At 29.5% G+C, this 17233-nt stretch overlaps 2 protein-coding genes across 3 annotated transcripts in view; one reads left to right on the forward strand and one right to left on the reverse strand.

The window, feature by feature from the left end:
- The first annotated feature begins 8818 nt into the window (after positions 1-8818).
- LOC107464262 (inactive protein kinase SELMODRAFT_444075) lies at positions 8819-14666 on the forward strand. 2 transcript variants are annotated; one of them, XM_016083189.3, is made up of 10 exons: positions 8819-8988; positions 9664-10675; positions 10924-11078; positions 11182-11276; positions 11509-12533; positions 12815-12975; positions 13225-13301; positions 13394-13541; positions 13765-13914; positions 14122-14666. In XM_016083189.3, the coding sequence occupies exons 2-10, from the start codon at positions 10489-10491 to the stop codon at positions 14368-14370; spliced, it is 2247 nt and encodes a 748-aa protein (XP_015938675.1). In that variant the 5' UTR covers positions 8819-8988; positions 9664-10488; the 3' UTR covers positions 14371-14666. The 2 variants fall into 2 exon arrangements, with proteins under 2 accessions (XP_015938675.1, XP_015938674.1); XM_016083188.3 differs by having other exon boundaries at positions 8972-9105.
- Positions 14667-16758: 2092 nt separating this feature from the next.
- Positions 16759-17233, reverse strand: part of LOC107464277 (uncharacterized) — a gene marked incomplete in the record, with an annotated part of 3385 nt that continues 2910 nt past the window's right edge. The window contains 2 exon segments of the mRNA XM_016083205.3: positions 16759-16968; positions 17054-17136. Coding sequence (XP_015938691.1) covers positions 16938-16968; positions 17054-17136 — 114 coding nt within the window.

Here is a 17233-nt window from a genome sequence, read left to right on the forward strand (position 1 = left end):
CTAACAAAGTCGCAAACCGAACTTAGATTTTATGTAAGTCAATCACAGCTAAGACCTTAGTTGAGTGCTAATATATAATCTTTTTAATATCTTGTATTTGCACAATGGTAAAGTAGTGGATAGAAATTTTAAATGTGTGTGAGCACGTAGTTGGACATTATTTTTAATATGAAAATGAAAATTGTGTTTTGATTGAATATTAACATTTGAAGTGTTATAGTATTGTGGAAATTATTCAACACGTTCTTTACGTGTTGGTTAAGATGTTGTTAATATGTCCTTGCGCGTTGGTTAAGATGTTGTGACATATTTAACATGCTTCCCACATATTGCAGTATGTCCCTCATGTGTTAACTTTCTACCTATAAAATTTATCTACCTGTAATTATATCAAATAATCTCATTTTTAACAAAAATACTAATTTTTTTTTATATATAAAAATCAGTCGCACATGTGCGTGAGTTTGTGATTTTGGAATTGTCCAATTTATTTAAAAAAAAAGTGAGTCTCTTTGTTATTCAAAATAAATATGTAATAAATATAATCATTTATGTATCTCTTTTTATTAATTTAAATTTTTATAAAAAATATTTTTATAACATAATATTAAAATTTGTATTACTAAAAGTTTAGAATTTGATTTTTATTGAACAAAAAAATTTAATATAAAATAAAAAAGAAAATATATACAAAAATTTAAATAAATTAAAAAAAATTGTTTGAGTAACTGTATTAGAGATAACTATTCATATGCTTCTTCCTATTAATTTAAAATTTAAAATATTATTTATAATGTGTTAATACTTTTTTTAACAACATATAATGAGTAAAATAATAAAAAAACGATAGAATAAAATAATTGAATTTTTTATAATAACATATATCTTTTTATAAATCATGAATATTTTTTTATAACATGGTTTGAAATTGTTCAAGTGACGTTCAGAAAATCAGTTATTTATTATTTATATATAACAATAATATCAAAAATAAAAATAATAATATATATTTTATATTAATAATTAATTTTAATAACTAATTTTATTCTACACGTAAAATAATTGATTTTTTTTATTATCATGTTGAAGATAAAATTAAAGGAGTATGGTTTAGATGTATGAATTAATGGAGAATATTAACGGTTGAATTGGATACGACGGTGAGGTGACGGTGCAAATTAAAATAAGGGATGCACCGCTGCGCTGCCGGTGGCGCTGCATGGCATTGAATGTGATGAGACAGAGGAAAGTGACAAGATTGTTGTGCTTTATGTTCATGGGATTGCAAATCAATTTATTACAAGATTATTTTTACTATTATTTTATTATGCACACAATCTCACACACTTAAATGTCACACCATACTCAATGCACCTCTTAATTTATTACCCATTTCAACTTTGTGACCCCATCCATCTCTTTTCTATCTTTGCTTTTTCACTATTATTCTCTATTTTTCTTTTTTTTTTTTAATTTGAATAACAACGAAACCACAAGTTACCGCTTTCTTTCTTTCTTTCTTTTATTTTTTTAATATTTTTTTCTTTCTTCTGATTTATTTGATTTTCTCAATTTCAAAGAAAATGGTAAAATGCCATAAAAACCTTGTTTCAAATGGAAAGCACATAAAGAGTTAGACTCATTTTTTTAACCCATTTTTCTAAATTTATTAAAGGAACTACTTAGATAAAGACGTTTAAAACGTTTATTTTAAAAATAATTTTTAGTAATTAAAATTAAATACATATAATTAATCGATTAAATCGTATTATTTTTGTCAAAATTAGATCAGACAAATTGATTTAGCCGAAAAATCAGTAAATCAAATTTTGAATTGACTAAATTAATATTCTTTTTTATAAAAATGACTACAATAACTCTATTATAAAAAATGACTAAAATATTCGTGTATATATATATATATATGTATTAAATTTTAATTACTGAAAAATATCTTTAAAAAAAGATGTTTTAAACGTTCTTATTTGAGTGACTCCCATTTATTAATGGTCAATAGTTTTTTTTCTTCTTTTAATAATTGCTTGATTCAACATGGAAGAGATTTTATGTCGCTATTGCCCTAATTGAAAATTGAATGGTGCAGTTTTATATAAGGATTATTTCACTGAGCCCTATGTAAAAATGTATTGCTATTTGTTAGTAAATAAATTATTAGATACGCAAACAAAATTTATAATATTTTTTTAAATAAGGGAACAAATTATCTATTTGATCAATTGAAATTAGTTAGATAAAGATTTAATTAATAGGACATATTATTAATAGAGGATTTTATTTTTTAGTAAATATATAACACGTACGTTTAAAATTTAAAGTTTATATATTTTTAATAAAAAAATTATTTTGTTCATAACCTTAATATATGCGTTAGCTAAATTTTTTTATATAAAAACAAAGAAATTTAAATTATAATAAAAGATAAAGTATTATTTTAGTCTTTAATGTTGGGTCAAGTTTTAATTTAGTTTCTAATGTTTTAAATGTCTTATTTTTATTCTAATAAAAAATTTTAAATAAGTTTAATGTGGTCCTACTAACATTAAATTTGACACTAATAATTAATAAAATAAGTAACGTGGATCTTAATAATATTACTAATTAAGTCATTTTATTCTATACGTTAGAAAAACATAACTACAATTTTTTTGTAACAATTTTTTTTTCAATTTTTTTTAAACAAATTCAAATCCTAATAGTCAATTATTAGTGTTTCAAAATAAAAAAAAACTTTTATATTTGTGATCGTTGGTAGATTAATTTTACATACATAATGAAATCGAGTGCTATCGACTCTTCAATATGTGAATTGTTTGTGTCAAATATAATTGTAAAATAATATTGAGCCCGCTTAAAATTTTTTTGAAATTAAAATAGGACGTTTAAAAATATTTTTTGACCGAAATAGGACGTTAAAACATTAAGGATTAAATTAAAATTTGGCTCAACTTTAATAATTAAAATAATATTTTATCATATAAATTTTTAAAGGCAATCATAAAATAATTCACTTGGTAGTGAAACCAATGATAAGCAAAATCATTAAAAAGGACCAATAACAACAATAATAATGTTAGATAAGCAAATAAATAACACCTTTTTATAATCATACTTTAGATAATGATAACACCCATCCATCACAAACTACAAATTAGTAAACTTAATTACCACATCATAAAAAGGATCAACCCACAATCTCCAACCAGAACTCAAAGTCGATGTCACCTAGATTTCCCTCCCAACTATTTTGGTCATATACAAATACAACTTTAGGAACAAGCAAACTTTAGCATCACATTCGAGTCACCCATCCTTTAATTTGAAATTTAAAGATCTTTGATAGGATCATAAAAGAGAAAAGAAAAATACAATAATCCTAATAAGAATAAAGGAAAATAAAGGAGGAAACAAATAAAACAAGATGATGTAGGACCCTCATTAAATTGTAATCTTGCCATTACTCCAAATGACACATTGCTTCATTTGTCAGTGACCTTAAGTCAGTGAGTTTGTCATAAAACAAAAACCATAACACGACACTGCCATTTATTAATGACCTTATAGAATCAGCATCATCACGGCACTCCATACATTTTCTTGCATCATTTTTTTCCCTTAAGATCCCGCTCATGAAGCTACATTTAAAAATCGAGTAATCTTGTTTTTATCTGTAATCCAAAGTTGTTTTCTCGACTAAATTTTTATAGTGGTTATTGAGATTTATGATTTTTATTATTTTAATTTTTTAAATTTAAAATTTATTATATTAGTTTTTTAGATCTAGTTTAAAGTACTATATTGATTTTTGATTTTTTTAGTTGAATCAACAAATAGAAGTTATTTTTTTGTTATAGAAGTAGAAGTGGTAATATATTTTAATATTATAATTTTTAGTGCTTTTTAAAATTGTGGAAAATACGCAAATCGGAGGGTCCAATTTCTATACTTCAAATTTTTTAATTTTTTTAACACAAATCGGTGTACCTCTCACAAATTAGACAGTCTGATTTTTATACCTCTATAAATTGGACGGTTCGATTTCTGTACCTCTAATAAATCGGATGGTCCGATTTCTGCTTCTCTAGTTAAACAATTCCACATTTAAAAAAAATACCACTACCACTCCAATATTAAAAATAAAAAGTTCACAAACAGAATGTCGAATTAACTCTAACTTATTATACTAGACACAAAATTAAATGATATTTTTTATTTTAGCACTTAAATAAAATGAAAACAAAATCGTTTTAAAAAAATGAAAGAAAATAAAACGGTTTATATATCATATAAACTCTTTTTTATCTTTTTATTTTACTTTATTTAAATACAAAAATAAAATAATATTATTTAGTCTTGTATCTAGAATAATAAGTTAGAACTAATTCAATATTTCGTTTACTGATTCAATATTAAAAAAAAATCTAAAAACTAATATAATATCCAAAACAAAATTTTAAAAATCAGTATAATAAATTTTAGATTTAAAAAATTAAAATAATAAAAATCGTAAATTTAAGAGACTATTTTAAAAATTTATTCTTATTTTCTTGCTTCAGTTTAAACTTTTGTCGCTATATAATTCAAAGTCATTTTGTGAGTTATAGGAAAAATATTTATGGACAATTCAAACAGCACCGTTCACTTGAAGATAGAAAAAGCTAAGGAGTGAGGGGCTTATCCGAAATTAAAGTGGCAAAATAGGAGACACATGTACATATCTGAACTCGAATAGTCTTTCAAGAATTTTAATTATCTTCTATCTATTCTATTCTATGAAGGGAATATAAAAATAGTTTTACGTTTAACTTTTTTTTAAAATATTATTGTTATATATAATTCATAAAAAATATTATTTTGCTATTTTTATAACTTCAACTCAATACCTTTTAGTTAAGTTATAAGTAATTTCCCATTTCAATTAATTTATTTTTATTATTTTTATCTTAACTAAAAAATGGATTAATAAACACATTAACATCTATTAATACACTAATCTACATAATTCACTTTGAACATAAAGCTTTTCCATTGTCTCCAATTCAATCTTGGGAGATAGAAAAAAAAAATCTCATTATTAGGAGAGAAGCCACAATCTTTTTAAGGCAGACTAATAAACATTTAAATTGTAATAACTTAAAAAAATTCTCAAACTTTTCATTAATAAAAAGAAAAATCAATTTTTATCATGAATAAAGCATTTCTGTTCTAGCTCTAATTAAAGTGTTGAAATTCCTTACAAGATTGTTGATAAATATTTTGGTAAAATAATCTTAAAAAATTCATCATTGACTCACAGATAAATTAAAAAAAGATATCAATATAAATTTAGGACTATAGAATGTGTGTAATTTAATACTATTTTTATTTTTTTTCTTCTTATTTTATCTTCAACTAAATACATACATCAAAAGAAATTAAAATATACTTTTCTTTTTCTCTTCTCTCTATTTTCTTCTCGTTTTCCCTTATATTAGGTTTAATTAATGTGTTCTATCGTTTTAATATACATGTATATTAATGTTACTATTAATAACAATTTTAAAACTTGTTCTTTTAATAAAATCATCATATCAAATATATAAAAAATAAAATTAAAGTTTATATATTTTTTATAAAACTTTTTCAATTGATAATTCTAACATATATACTCTAAAAATATGTATGAGCTAATCTCAATATATTATTATTGCAGAACAATTATTTGTTTTGGTCAATGAGACAAAAATGATGTTCGAATAAATATTATTTCTTAAAATAAGAATTTTCCTATTGGTTAAAAACCACTAAGATACACACGTGACGTCTAACCCTCACCTCAAATCTAAGTTGAGAGAGGCAAGAGTTTTTTAACCGAGATAAATTAATTTTGAACTTAACATGAGATACTATATGCATCCTGAATAAAATTTAAATTTACCTACATTCTATCTTTTAAGCTTTTCGATAGAGCATTTTCATTAATATTTTATAGGCCTTATTTCTAGTTCTCTTCACGTAAAATTGTATATGCATTGTGGGTGAAAATTCAGGTCCAGTCAATTTTATGTGAAGTTGATAATTGAGAATCGTTAGATGAAAATTTAGTCAAATCAATTAAATCATCTAACGAATTTCAATTATCAACTTCACGTGAAATCGACTGCACCTAAGTTTCCACCCATGTATAAGAAAGAGGTCTCCCCTGGGTGGAGAGAGTTTGGAGATCTCTCCTAAAGGGTTCCTAAACATCTTCTTCATCAGGTCTCATGAGTCAAATCTTTCATCGGCAGCCATAGCTCCAATCCTAAATTAGCTAGTTCAGACGATTGAACAAGAAACCCCATGAGTTGTTGGGTTCGAAAGATATGATTGCTTAAGAAGAAAGATATTTTACTCACTATGGAAGAGTATTACTAATAATGATACTAATGACACTTATGTAAATAACCAATATGAAAATGTTGTTTGAAATTTTCAAGAGTTTAATTTTTTAAAAGTTTTAATGAAAAAACTTCAAATGTTTCTATCTTAAGTAAATAATAATAATTGTGTAGTAGTTGTAATAATCAAGACTGAAATTAGTAAAGACATGTACCGTTTTATGAAATTAAACATGATAACATTTTTAATTCTTAAATAAAGATAATCTGACACAATAGAAAAAAAACCTGACTATTGTTCAAGTAAACAATTAAATATCTATTTACTCTTAATTTGAAATAATAGATAAGATTTATTTAATAATATAATATACTATATATAAAAGAATTAGTTTAGATTTACATAAGAGTATATTTACATGAATCATTTGAGTGAGGAAGTAAATATTATTTACTTATTTATGAACATATTTAAGATATATACTTTGTGTTTAAATAGTGTGGCTTTATATTAATACTAAGAAGTAAGAACTTTTAAATTTCAAAAAATTTTAATTATTCTATATATATACAAGGGAATTTTAATTTTCCTCTTTCACTTTCTCTTTCTCTTCATATCCCTACAAATTAAGTTCTTCCAAAATATTTTGTAAAATTTAATTTTGATATATTTGTAAACAATGGACTATATCTCAAATTCACTATACATGAATAAACTTAATTAATTTAAAGTTTGAATTTTAAAACTAAAATTAATTTTTTAATCTATTATTTAGGTTATTCAAAAAAAATATTGTTCCATTATATTTTCTCTATATTTGTAAATCAATTTTATACTAACATTAAATTACATAATACTATATATGAAAAAATAACTACCATCAATAATGTAAAAAAAAATGTGATTATGATTTTATAAAATATTTTATATTATCAATGAGAAAGTATAGGGAGCCAATGGTCTAAACGTATAATGTGCACAATGGAGGTTTAGAAAGTATTAGAGATATGACCATTAGTGTTACATTGTCCTATCAGGTTACACTTTTGAGATGAGTGGGCTCATGACATGGTATTAGAGTTCTAGATCTAAAAGGTTAAGAGTTCAATTCTTAGTGAACTCCAAAATCAACTTAAGTTTTTGGGATGTATTTATTATCCCTGGTATCCGGATGGTTATTCTGGATAGTATGAGTGATGTTCATTTTATTTATGGACCAAAGATTTAGATAATTGTACACATTGTACGTTTAGGTCATTGACTCCTTAGCAGTACCCATTATCAATATATTAAAATTAAACTTTATTTTATAAACAAAAGTAATCTAGGTAGATCATTCAAATAAATTATTCTAAAAGTATAAACATAAAATGCTATATACATACAGAAAAACAACTATTAAATCAGTTATATTTTTTTTAAATATATATTTTATATAAATAATTAATTTTGTAATTAGTTTTTAATATACATGTAACATGATTGAATAAACATAATTACTTATCATAATAAAATTCATAAAAACTTAGTTGCACCATTTAAATTCTTACATTTAATTTTTTTTCAAAAATTTAAAATATTTTATGCACTCTAAATTTATAATACGACACAATTTTGGTTTTGACTATTATAAATTAAACTTAATTCTAATACACTACCATAATAATAAAGTTTACATAATTACTATCATATTTATAAATAATTAATTAAAAAGTGGAGTGATATTTGTTTTTTAATTTTTTGGGCGTTGATTTTTTTTGGTGATTGAGTGTTGATGATTTTAATCCACCTTATTGTGTTGAACTTTTTGTTTAAAAAAAAATTATTTAAATGTATGAATAGGTTAACAACTAAATAAAGCGCTTATTATTTTTTGTGTGGGAGAGAGCTGAGTGCATTTCACAAAGATGGGAGAAGAGATGAGTTTTTCATTGTTATGGTGTGAACAAATCGGACCCTCCGATTTGTTTCATTTTTTAAATCAACAATCACAAATCGGATGGTCCGATTTGTGTTTTTGAAAATAAAAAAATCTTTAATGTTGAAATCGGACCGTCCGATTTCTATTTTAAAAAATAAAAAAAAATTAAAAATACAAAACGGACCATGCGATTTGTAATTTTTTTTAATCAAACAAATCGGACCCTCCGATTTCTACTTTATTTTTTTTTCCAAACAAATCGGACCGTCCGATTTGAATAAAACACCATATAAAAAAAAAACACCTAATCTTCCCATAACAATGTATTACACATATATTTATACAATATAAAAAAAATTAGCCCTAAATAAAGTCAAATTTATTAAAAATGAATTATTTTTGTAAAATTTATAAGTGCAAGAAAATGAATTTTTTAGAAATGATAAATTTGAGTTATAATAGAAACTACGATTCCTAATGGTATCTCTGGTCTGTAACTTCCATTGGTCACTCACAAGTCACAACAAAGCTTCTGAGTTCTGATCGTAACACATCTTTTCCTTCTTCCCCAGAAACAAACAAATAAAATAAAATCCATTCATTTTCACTCAACCAACACTCCTTTTCCTTTTTCTCTTTCTGGGTTTTCTCTATCTCTACTAAAGTTTTCAACTTTGCTCCATTTCTTGGTTCTTTCTCTCTCTCTCTCTCTCTCTCTCTGACTCTCTATTGTTCCCTTTGGACATCTCACCCCATTCTCCATTTTTCTATTTTGAAGACCCCATTTTGTGTTTTTCATTGTTAAGGTTGGCTCATGTTTCTTTTTGCTGGAAATTTGGCACAAAAAGATATAAAATTAAAGATTCTGATGATAATAATTATTGTAAGGAAAAAATTAAGCATTTTGAGTTTTATAAAACTGTCTATCTAACTTCAATTATTCTCCTTTGTTGTTTTTTCTCTGGATGTTCGTTTGTCAACTCTACCAAAGGATTGATTGAAAATCAATAAAATATAAATAAATATATATAATAATAAAGAGAAAAGAAAAGAAGGTTTGGACTTTGGATCTTGTTTTGGCCTTTCATTCTTGTTTCTGTTTTGTTTTGTTTTTCTTTCTTGTTTTCTAGTCTCCAATGATGTTCTTTTTTCGTTGATTTTTATTTTTAACCTTCAAAGCCAACAAAATGGCGGTTTCAACTTTCAAGTGATTAGTGGAACCATATTTTATGTTTCTCTTTTTTGTTTCTGTATGTGGCACATTTTCTTTGTGCATTTTTTCTACAGTTTGCTTGTTTGTTTGTTTTCTTTTTTTTCTTTCAGTTTTCTGATCTATATCCATGTTGAATCTTGTGATTATGCAGGGTTGAAACGTTGGGTTGTGAAGAAGGAACAGTGCATTGAATCACATATATCTGAAAGGGGTTGATATATGATTGGATTGGTTTCTGTTGAAAAAGGAAGGAACACTATTTCTGTTGAGGAATCTTTTGGCATTTTCGATAATAGAGCCAACTAGTTGGATCCAAAATCACTCAGAAACCCTCCCCTTTACCTTTTTTTTTTCCTGTTTTCTTCATCTTTCTTTTCAACTATTTTTTTCCTTTTTTTGACTTTGGTGGGGGTGGTTTTGAAGGCTCATTCATAAAAAAGCAAAAGAAGAACGGCTAGGGAAGGGTCCTTCCTCTTTTGCCTTTTAAAAAATTCTTACTTATACACATAGCACAGTAAGTGTTTGTGTAAATGTGTGTGTGAATGAGCAGTAGTTACTTTGAATCTTCTTGAATTTCAGAAACACACTGAAATGGAGCACATTGCATTTTGAGCCACAAAATATCAAAAAACAAGGAGGGGGTATCTGATTCTGATTCCTCACGGATTTTTGGTACTTTGCTTTGGGGGAATGTACCTGCAGAATCATCATTCTCATATATAGGTGACAAGAAAGGAAACAACAAGATTCTGTGAACGTTGCAAGAGGGTCTTTTTTATCTTTTCTTGTTGCTTGTTTGAATTTGGTTAAAAGGGCCTTTGTCCATGGCTACGGAATGTGCAATCATGTTTTGGTGATAATTGTTCTAGTGGGGAAAAGGCTAAATTATGATGTTGAAGGTTTTGCTGTGTGTTTCTGAGATTTGAGAGTAAAATCTTTTGAGCAAGGTAGTATCTACTCTCTATTGTTGGTGGTGATGAGTCGAGAGCAACAGAAGGGGATAGGGAAGCAAGTCAAAGGCTCCGATGGCGCTGAGAAGGTTATCGTTGCCGTTAAGGCGTCGAAAGAAATTCCGAGGACTGCACTTGTTTGGTCCCTCACTCATGTTGTTCAACCTGGAGATTGCATCACCCTGCTAGTGGTTGTGCCTTCTCAAAGTTCAGGTGATGATGTCTCTTTTCCCCTGCATTTCATTCATTTTTATGCTTCTTTTTTCTCACAAGATAGTGTTTTGCTTCTCCAATTTGACAAATGGTGAATTACTTAATTTGTCACCAATGGTGTTTGCTTCTGGTTTTGCAATCTTAAACTATGTCTTGGCAGAGTGGCAGTGCATTTTTTTTTTCTTTTTTGTTAGGAACCCTTTACTTTGCTATTTTGTGTAATTGACTGTTACTTTACACAAATGTAGGCAGAAGATTATGGGGTTTTCCTAGATTTGCTGGTGATTGTGCCAGTATCAGTAAAAAGTATCCTCCAGGAACAGTTTCAGAGCAGAAGCATGATATCACTGATTCTTGTTCTCAAATGATCCTTCAGCTCCATGACGTGTATGATCCGAATAAGGTTGGTATATATCCTACTTTCTATTTTTTTTTCCCCTGAAAAGCTCATGCAAATTGATTCAGAATGTTGAAGATTATATTCTATGAACCCCCTTCTTCAACAGATAAATGTCAGGATTAAAATTGTTTCTGGATCTCCTTGTGGAGCAGTGGCCGCAGAAGCCAAGAAAGCGCAAGCCAATTGGGTTGTATTAGACAAGTAATAGTCTCTCACTCTCACTTACCTTATTTCCTCACTAAAAGCATGCTATTGTAATTGCAATAAGCTGATTGGTTTTCCTATTTTCATTTCTAGTGTGTTTTGTTGTCTTTTGTGAAGAAAAATGTGAAAATAAAATCCTTAAAACACCAACTAGACTCTTTCTGGTTTACTGTTCTCTGTTCATGTGGGATTATAGTTAAGTTGTTGCTTTTGGTGTTTTTCTTTGCAGACAGCTCAAACATGAAGAAAAGCGATGCATGGAAGAGCTACAGTGTAATATTGTGGTCATGAAGCGTTCCCAACCAAAAGTACTCCGCTTGAATTTGATTGGATCGCAAAAGGAAGCTGATGAATCACGTCCATTGCCTTCTGAGCATGATGAGCTGGCTGGAAATCAAACCAAAAAGAATACTGATTCACTAAATTCCATTAAGGGGCCTTCTGTAACTCCAACTAGCAGCCCGGAGCAAGGGACTCCATTTACTGCAACGGAAGCTGGAACTTCATCAGTTTCAAGCTCTGATCCAGGAACTTCACCATTCTTTATCTCAGAGACAAATGGTGAGTTGAAGAAAGAGGAGACTATCAAAGAAAATCAAGAACTTGATGATTCAGACACAGAAAGTGAAAGTTTGTCCACATCTTCGGCAAGCTTGAGATTCCAGCCATGGATCACAGAATTACTTTTACATCAACAATCATCTCAACGAAACGAAGAAAGGCCAGAAATTTCTCAAGATATGCCTCAAACATCTACAACTAGAGCCTTGCTAGAAAAGTTCTCAAGGCTCGATCGAGGAGCTGGAATTGAAATATCAAATTATAGAAATGAGTCAGATTTTAGTGGAAATCTCAGAGAGGCAATATCATTATCTAGAAATACTCCGCCTGGTCCACCTCCATTATGTTCGATATGTCAACACAAGGCACCTGTTTTCGGAAAACCTCCAAGATGGTTCAGCTATGCCGAGTTAGAACTTGCCACTGGTGGATTTTCTGAGGCCAACTTCCTGGCTGAGGGGGGATTTGGATCCGTTCACAGAGGGGTTCTACCGGATGGACAAGTCGTTGCTGTCAAGCAACATAAATTGGCTAGTTCTCAGGGTGACCTTGAGTTTTGCTCAGAGGTAGAAGTCCTGAGTTGTGCTCAGCACCGAAATGTTGTTATGCTGATTGGATTCTGCATAGAGGATAAGAGAAGGCTACTAGTTTACGAGTACATATGCAATGGATCATTGGATTCACATTTATATGGTGATTTCTCTTACTCTCTTGCATCCAAACTTCTGTGCTTACAGATTTTTTTTTCAATTGCACTAGACTATAATATCAGACTTATGTTTGCTACTTTGATTTATTAATCTGATGCCAACTAAAAGCAGGTGGTGAAGTAGGGTTGTTCTAGTCTTTTAAAGGCTACATTGGTGCAGAGTATATTAATGTGGCAATGTTTTTCATTTTGAATACAGTGATTGAAACAAGACATATTTTACTGACATGATTGTAAATTAGTCTAATATTTCAAACTATTTCAGGGAGACAGCGAGAACCATTAGAATGGGCTGCACGGCAAAAAATTGCCATTGGAGCTGCTCGTGGGTTACGATATCTTCATGAAGAGTGCAGAGTGGGATGCATTATCCACCGTGACATGCGGCCTAACAACATTCTCATAACTCATGATTTTGAACCACTGGTATGGTAGTGCTTGCTTATTGTACAATGCATTCTTGTAGGTTTGTAGTTTACACTATAAAAGGCACCTTTACCTCACTTTTGAATATCCACCCATCTACATTTTTAAATTTACTTACCATTGGACGTAAAGGACAGAGAATTTTCTGAGTGTTGTATAGATTACAATCTAAACTCTGGTGTATGCTGAATTTGAGTTGGATTACATACATGCCTAATTTTTCTAACAGCATTATATTGTAATTGCAAGGTTGGTGATTTTGGATTGGCGAGGTGGCAACCTGATGGAGACACGGGTGTGGAAACCCGAGTAATTGGAACATTCGGGTATGTATTTGTGTTTTTCCTGAATGGTTTTCATAATCAAAACTTGTCTGAGAAATATGAACTCACAATTAAGATATGCTGTTTCTGTGTAGGTATTTGGCTCCTGAATATGCTCAAAGCGGCCAAATAACTGAAAAAGCTGATGTTTATTCATTCGGGGTGGTATTGGTGGAGCTTGTTACAGGGAGAAAAGCTGTGGATCTCACGCGGCCTAAGGGACAGCAGTGTCTTACTGAGTGGGTAAGTTATAAAGTTTTAATGGAATTTTCATGGATAAACTTTTACTCGAACCATTCTGTGAAAATTTTCACCCTTTATTTTATCCCCAACCAAACATTGCCTAAGAGTTAAAGTATGGCTATGTCTATAATTAACAATCAGAAGTCCTATATAATCCCCTTTTATGTTCCTGGTTGTTCATGCCAAGTGTTGTCGAAATTTGAGTAAATGTTTTATTTATCAGGCACGACCTCTGTTGGAAGAATATGCCATTGAGGAACTGATTGATCCAAGGCTGGGGAACCAATACTTAGAAAATGAGGTCTATTGCATGTTGCATGCTGCATCATTATGCATACGGCGAGATCCTCATTCTAGACCACGCATGTCACAGGTAAAGCAAGTTCTTGAACTGATTTTTTGTTGGAAAAAATTGCTTTGAAGAATTCTCAATCACATATTTATTATAATTTGATCAAACTCTGTTTTAAGTTAAAATCAATAGGAAAAGCTAATGCTGCATGTTTAGATCATGTTTTTTGAATTTGACCATGTTCCCTGCCTAACTGTTTTTAAAATTATTTCTGCTTATTTATTTAAGGTTCTTCGTATACTGGACGGCGACATGGTCATGGACACAAGTTACATTTCAACTCCAAGTTATGATGTGGGAAACCGGAGTGGCCGACTCTGGTCGGAGCCGCTGCAGAGGCAGCACCATTACAGCGGTCCTCTGTTAGAAGAGTCACTTGAATCATTCAGTGGGAAGCTATCTCTTGACAAATACAGGCCTGCATATTGGGATAGGGACAACAAAGCAAGAAGGACTTCATGTGAAGATAACATTTAAAAAGGGGTTGATACTTGATCAAAATTGAAAATTGCTTTTTTCTTGTTATGCTAAATATGTTTATTTTCCCTCCTATTTTGTAGTTTTGCATCTTTCTATCTATCTTTCTGCAGTGAGATCTAATTTTGCATCTGTGTATAATAGCAGGGTGAAAGTAGGATAGGTAAAAAAATATAGAAGCTTTTGAAATTCTTCAGGGAAAATCATGTACACACTATTGTGCCTAAAAGGGCCTCTTTGACTTGAGAGAGTTTGTGGGGTCTTGAAATGAAATGAAATGGAGTAGCTTCTTCTAAGTTCAAAGATTGTTGGTTTAATTATCCCTTTTCACTTTCCATGTGTGTGTCCATGCACATGCATATGCGTTGAGAAGCAAACAAACATGGTTTGATGGTTGTCATCTGAAGTTCTGAACCAACTTGGACAGTGACACAGACAAATCAGAGTTAGCCTTTTGCATCTATGAAGGGTACTAAAATCACAGGGTAATTAATAATGACACTTCACCTTTTTGAGTTTGGATGATATAAGAAACGTTTTATTTATGAAAACGTACACTAAACTCTAATATATGTAAGTCTCATGACTCATGACACAATATCTTCATATTTTATAAAATATAGCACTAATCTCAATATCTTAAAATTAAAAAAGAGGTAAGTATAGACATGACAAAACAAAAGGAAAAAATGCTGAATATATAGTAGCAGTTAATGAGACTGATAGAGTTTATCCATTTTAAAAATCTTAAAATTTTGAAGCAATTAATAAAACCAAAAAATCTTGGTTGGCTGATGTTGACAATGTCCTATGCTTTTTTGAATTCTTGACTTCTAGGAATCATGTGAAGCAAAATTCATTGGTTGGCTGATGATGACAATCCTGAGAGGGTTCAGACAACATAAATTCATGAGACATGTCAAAGTGTGATGTCACTTGCCTATGATTTGGCAAATTATAAACAAAATGACTCCATACCTTATCTCAAGGCCAACCCTGTCTAATTCTTGTCCATATATCATTACTTCTTATAGATCAACATCAACACAAATATTGCAGTGCAGAATACACAGGTCCTGATTCCTAATTTCCTACCCTAATTATTGTGTTATTTTCCATTTTACACAAATTTATTGTTTTAAGGGTGCTAATCCCTTCTTTCCCATGTCACTTCCTAATTCCATGGTTACTTAACAAAGCTTAACTAAGACAATATATTCTTAAAGTTATTAATATGTTAAATAATATTTAAAGAATAAAATAAACTTGCATAATGCATGCAATGTTCTTAAGATTTAAAAAAAAAGAAAAAATTTTGATGGCAACTCCTCTGAAAGTTGATTTTAGAGCATACCTATGGTGAAGACAATGCTTGCTTATTCTGACTAACTTGCTGAGTTTTGTGCTAACTGCTAAGCATTATGATATTGCAAAAATTTGGGAGCATATACACATGCACCTCATTATTATGGACTACAACTATTGGTGGATGAGATAGGTGTTGAGGTTTCTAAGATTTAAGCTTTTGTCCTTTTCTTTATGTTGTACCCAAAAAGCAAAAGAAAACTCATTTTTCCACTGCATTAACACTTGCTGCTTTTCTAGATTAAGCTCACCAGAATAAGTAAAGGATATCAAATCGATGAAAAGAAAATGTACTGCATCCTTAAAAGTAAATTGCTACTATTCTCCATGAATTACTTAGCGGTTGGAATTTCTAGAGTTTAAAGCTAATGCTAAATAGTAAACAATAGCAATAATGGCTAATAGATATACCAAAGTCATTTTCCAGAGCGTTATAAATGTTTGGGCAGTTGGAGAAAGATTAGACATAGAAGAACAGGCCTTTGAAACCGACCCAGTAAATTGAATGCACTTCAATCATTACACTTCTAGTACTATAATGTTCACAAACCCACCAGAAAAAGTTACCATCATGAGTGTATGTTATACTAGTTGTATTTACATGAAAATATGGAAAATTGCAATAATGTAATGTCTTTTTCACATGAAAACTATTCAGAGTTGCATGACACTACTATATTTGGTTACTGAGTAATAATTATATACACCACTTTTTTATACATTTTTTCATACACATTTTACTTTTGATATTAAAAATAATTGATAGAAGATATAAAGTGTGTCTTTTATACCATGAAAATGTAAAAATATAAAGAAAAAACAGTACGAACATAATTCTATTAGTAATCTAGCTTCTTATCTAGTTATCTTATTTGCATGTTCTTAGGTCATCAGAACGTACATAATATCTGTATTGCTCAACAATATTCCATTTACCATTACAAATCAAGCTTTATAGATCAAGGACATGTTTAGTCCATAACTCAGTAATAAATTTAGCTAAAATGAAGGATAAAAACAAAATGAGGGAATATCTTTTTTTATATTAGTGAAAGGAATATACTACAAAATGAAGATGTTTTCTAACGTTGGTAAACATTCCCAATATTTCCAATACCTTGCAACTATGCTAGAGAAAACACAATGTTGGCCTTTATATCAAACAACAAAATTATCTGGAAATTGGCTTGCTTCCATTTCTTCTAATGCTTCCTCATTTTAGACCTTGCGTATCTACAAGAAAATATTTAGGGACATAAGACATCCAATCCTAGCTAGAGTATCTAAAATTAATAGAAACCATTAGGTTAGAAGTTACTCTATGTGCATGCCACCCCGATCTGACGATGACAGCATGCTGCCCTGAAGCTGCTCCATGACCTTAGTAGCTTGTTCAACTTCCTGTAAAAGAATAAAGGTTAGTAAATTGACAAGGAGTAAGCAAGCAAAATTTACTACACTGACCAACAGGGGATTGAACAAGAACTATGACCCACAT

Source organism: Arachis duranensis, chromosome 9 (genome assembly GCF_000817695.3).
Source record: "Arachis duranensis cultivar V14167 chromosome 9, aradu.V14167.gnm2.J7QH, whole genome shotgun sequence".
In the NCBI taxonomy this organism is placed as follows: domain Eukaryota; kingdom Viridiplantae; phylum Streptophyta; class Magnoliopsida; order Fabales; family Fabaceae; genus Arachis; species Arachis duranensis.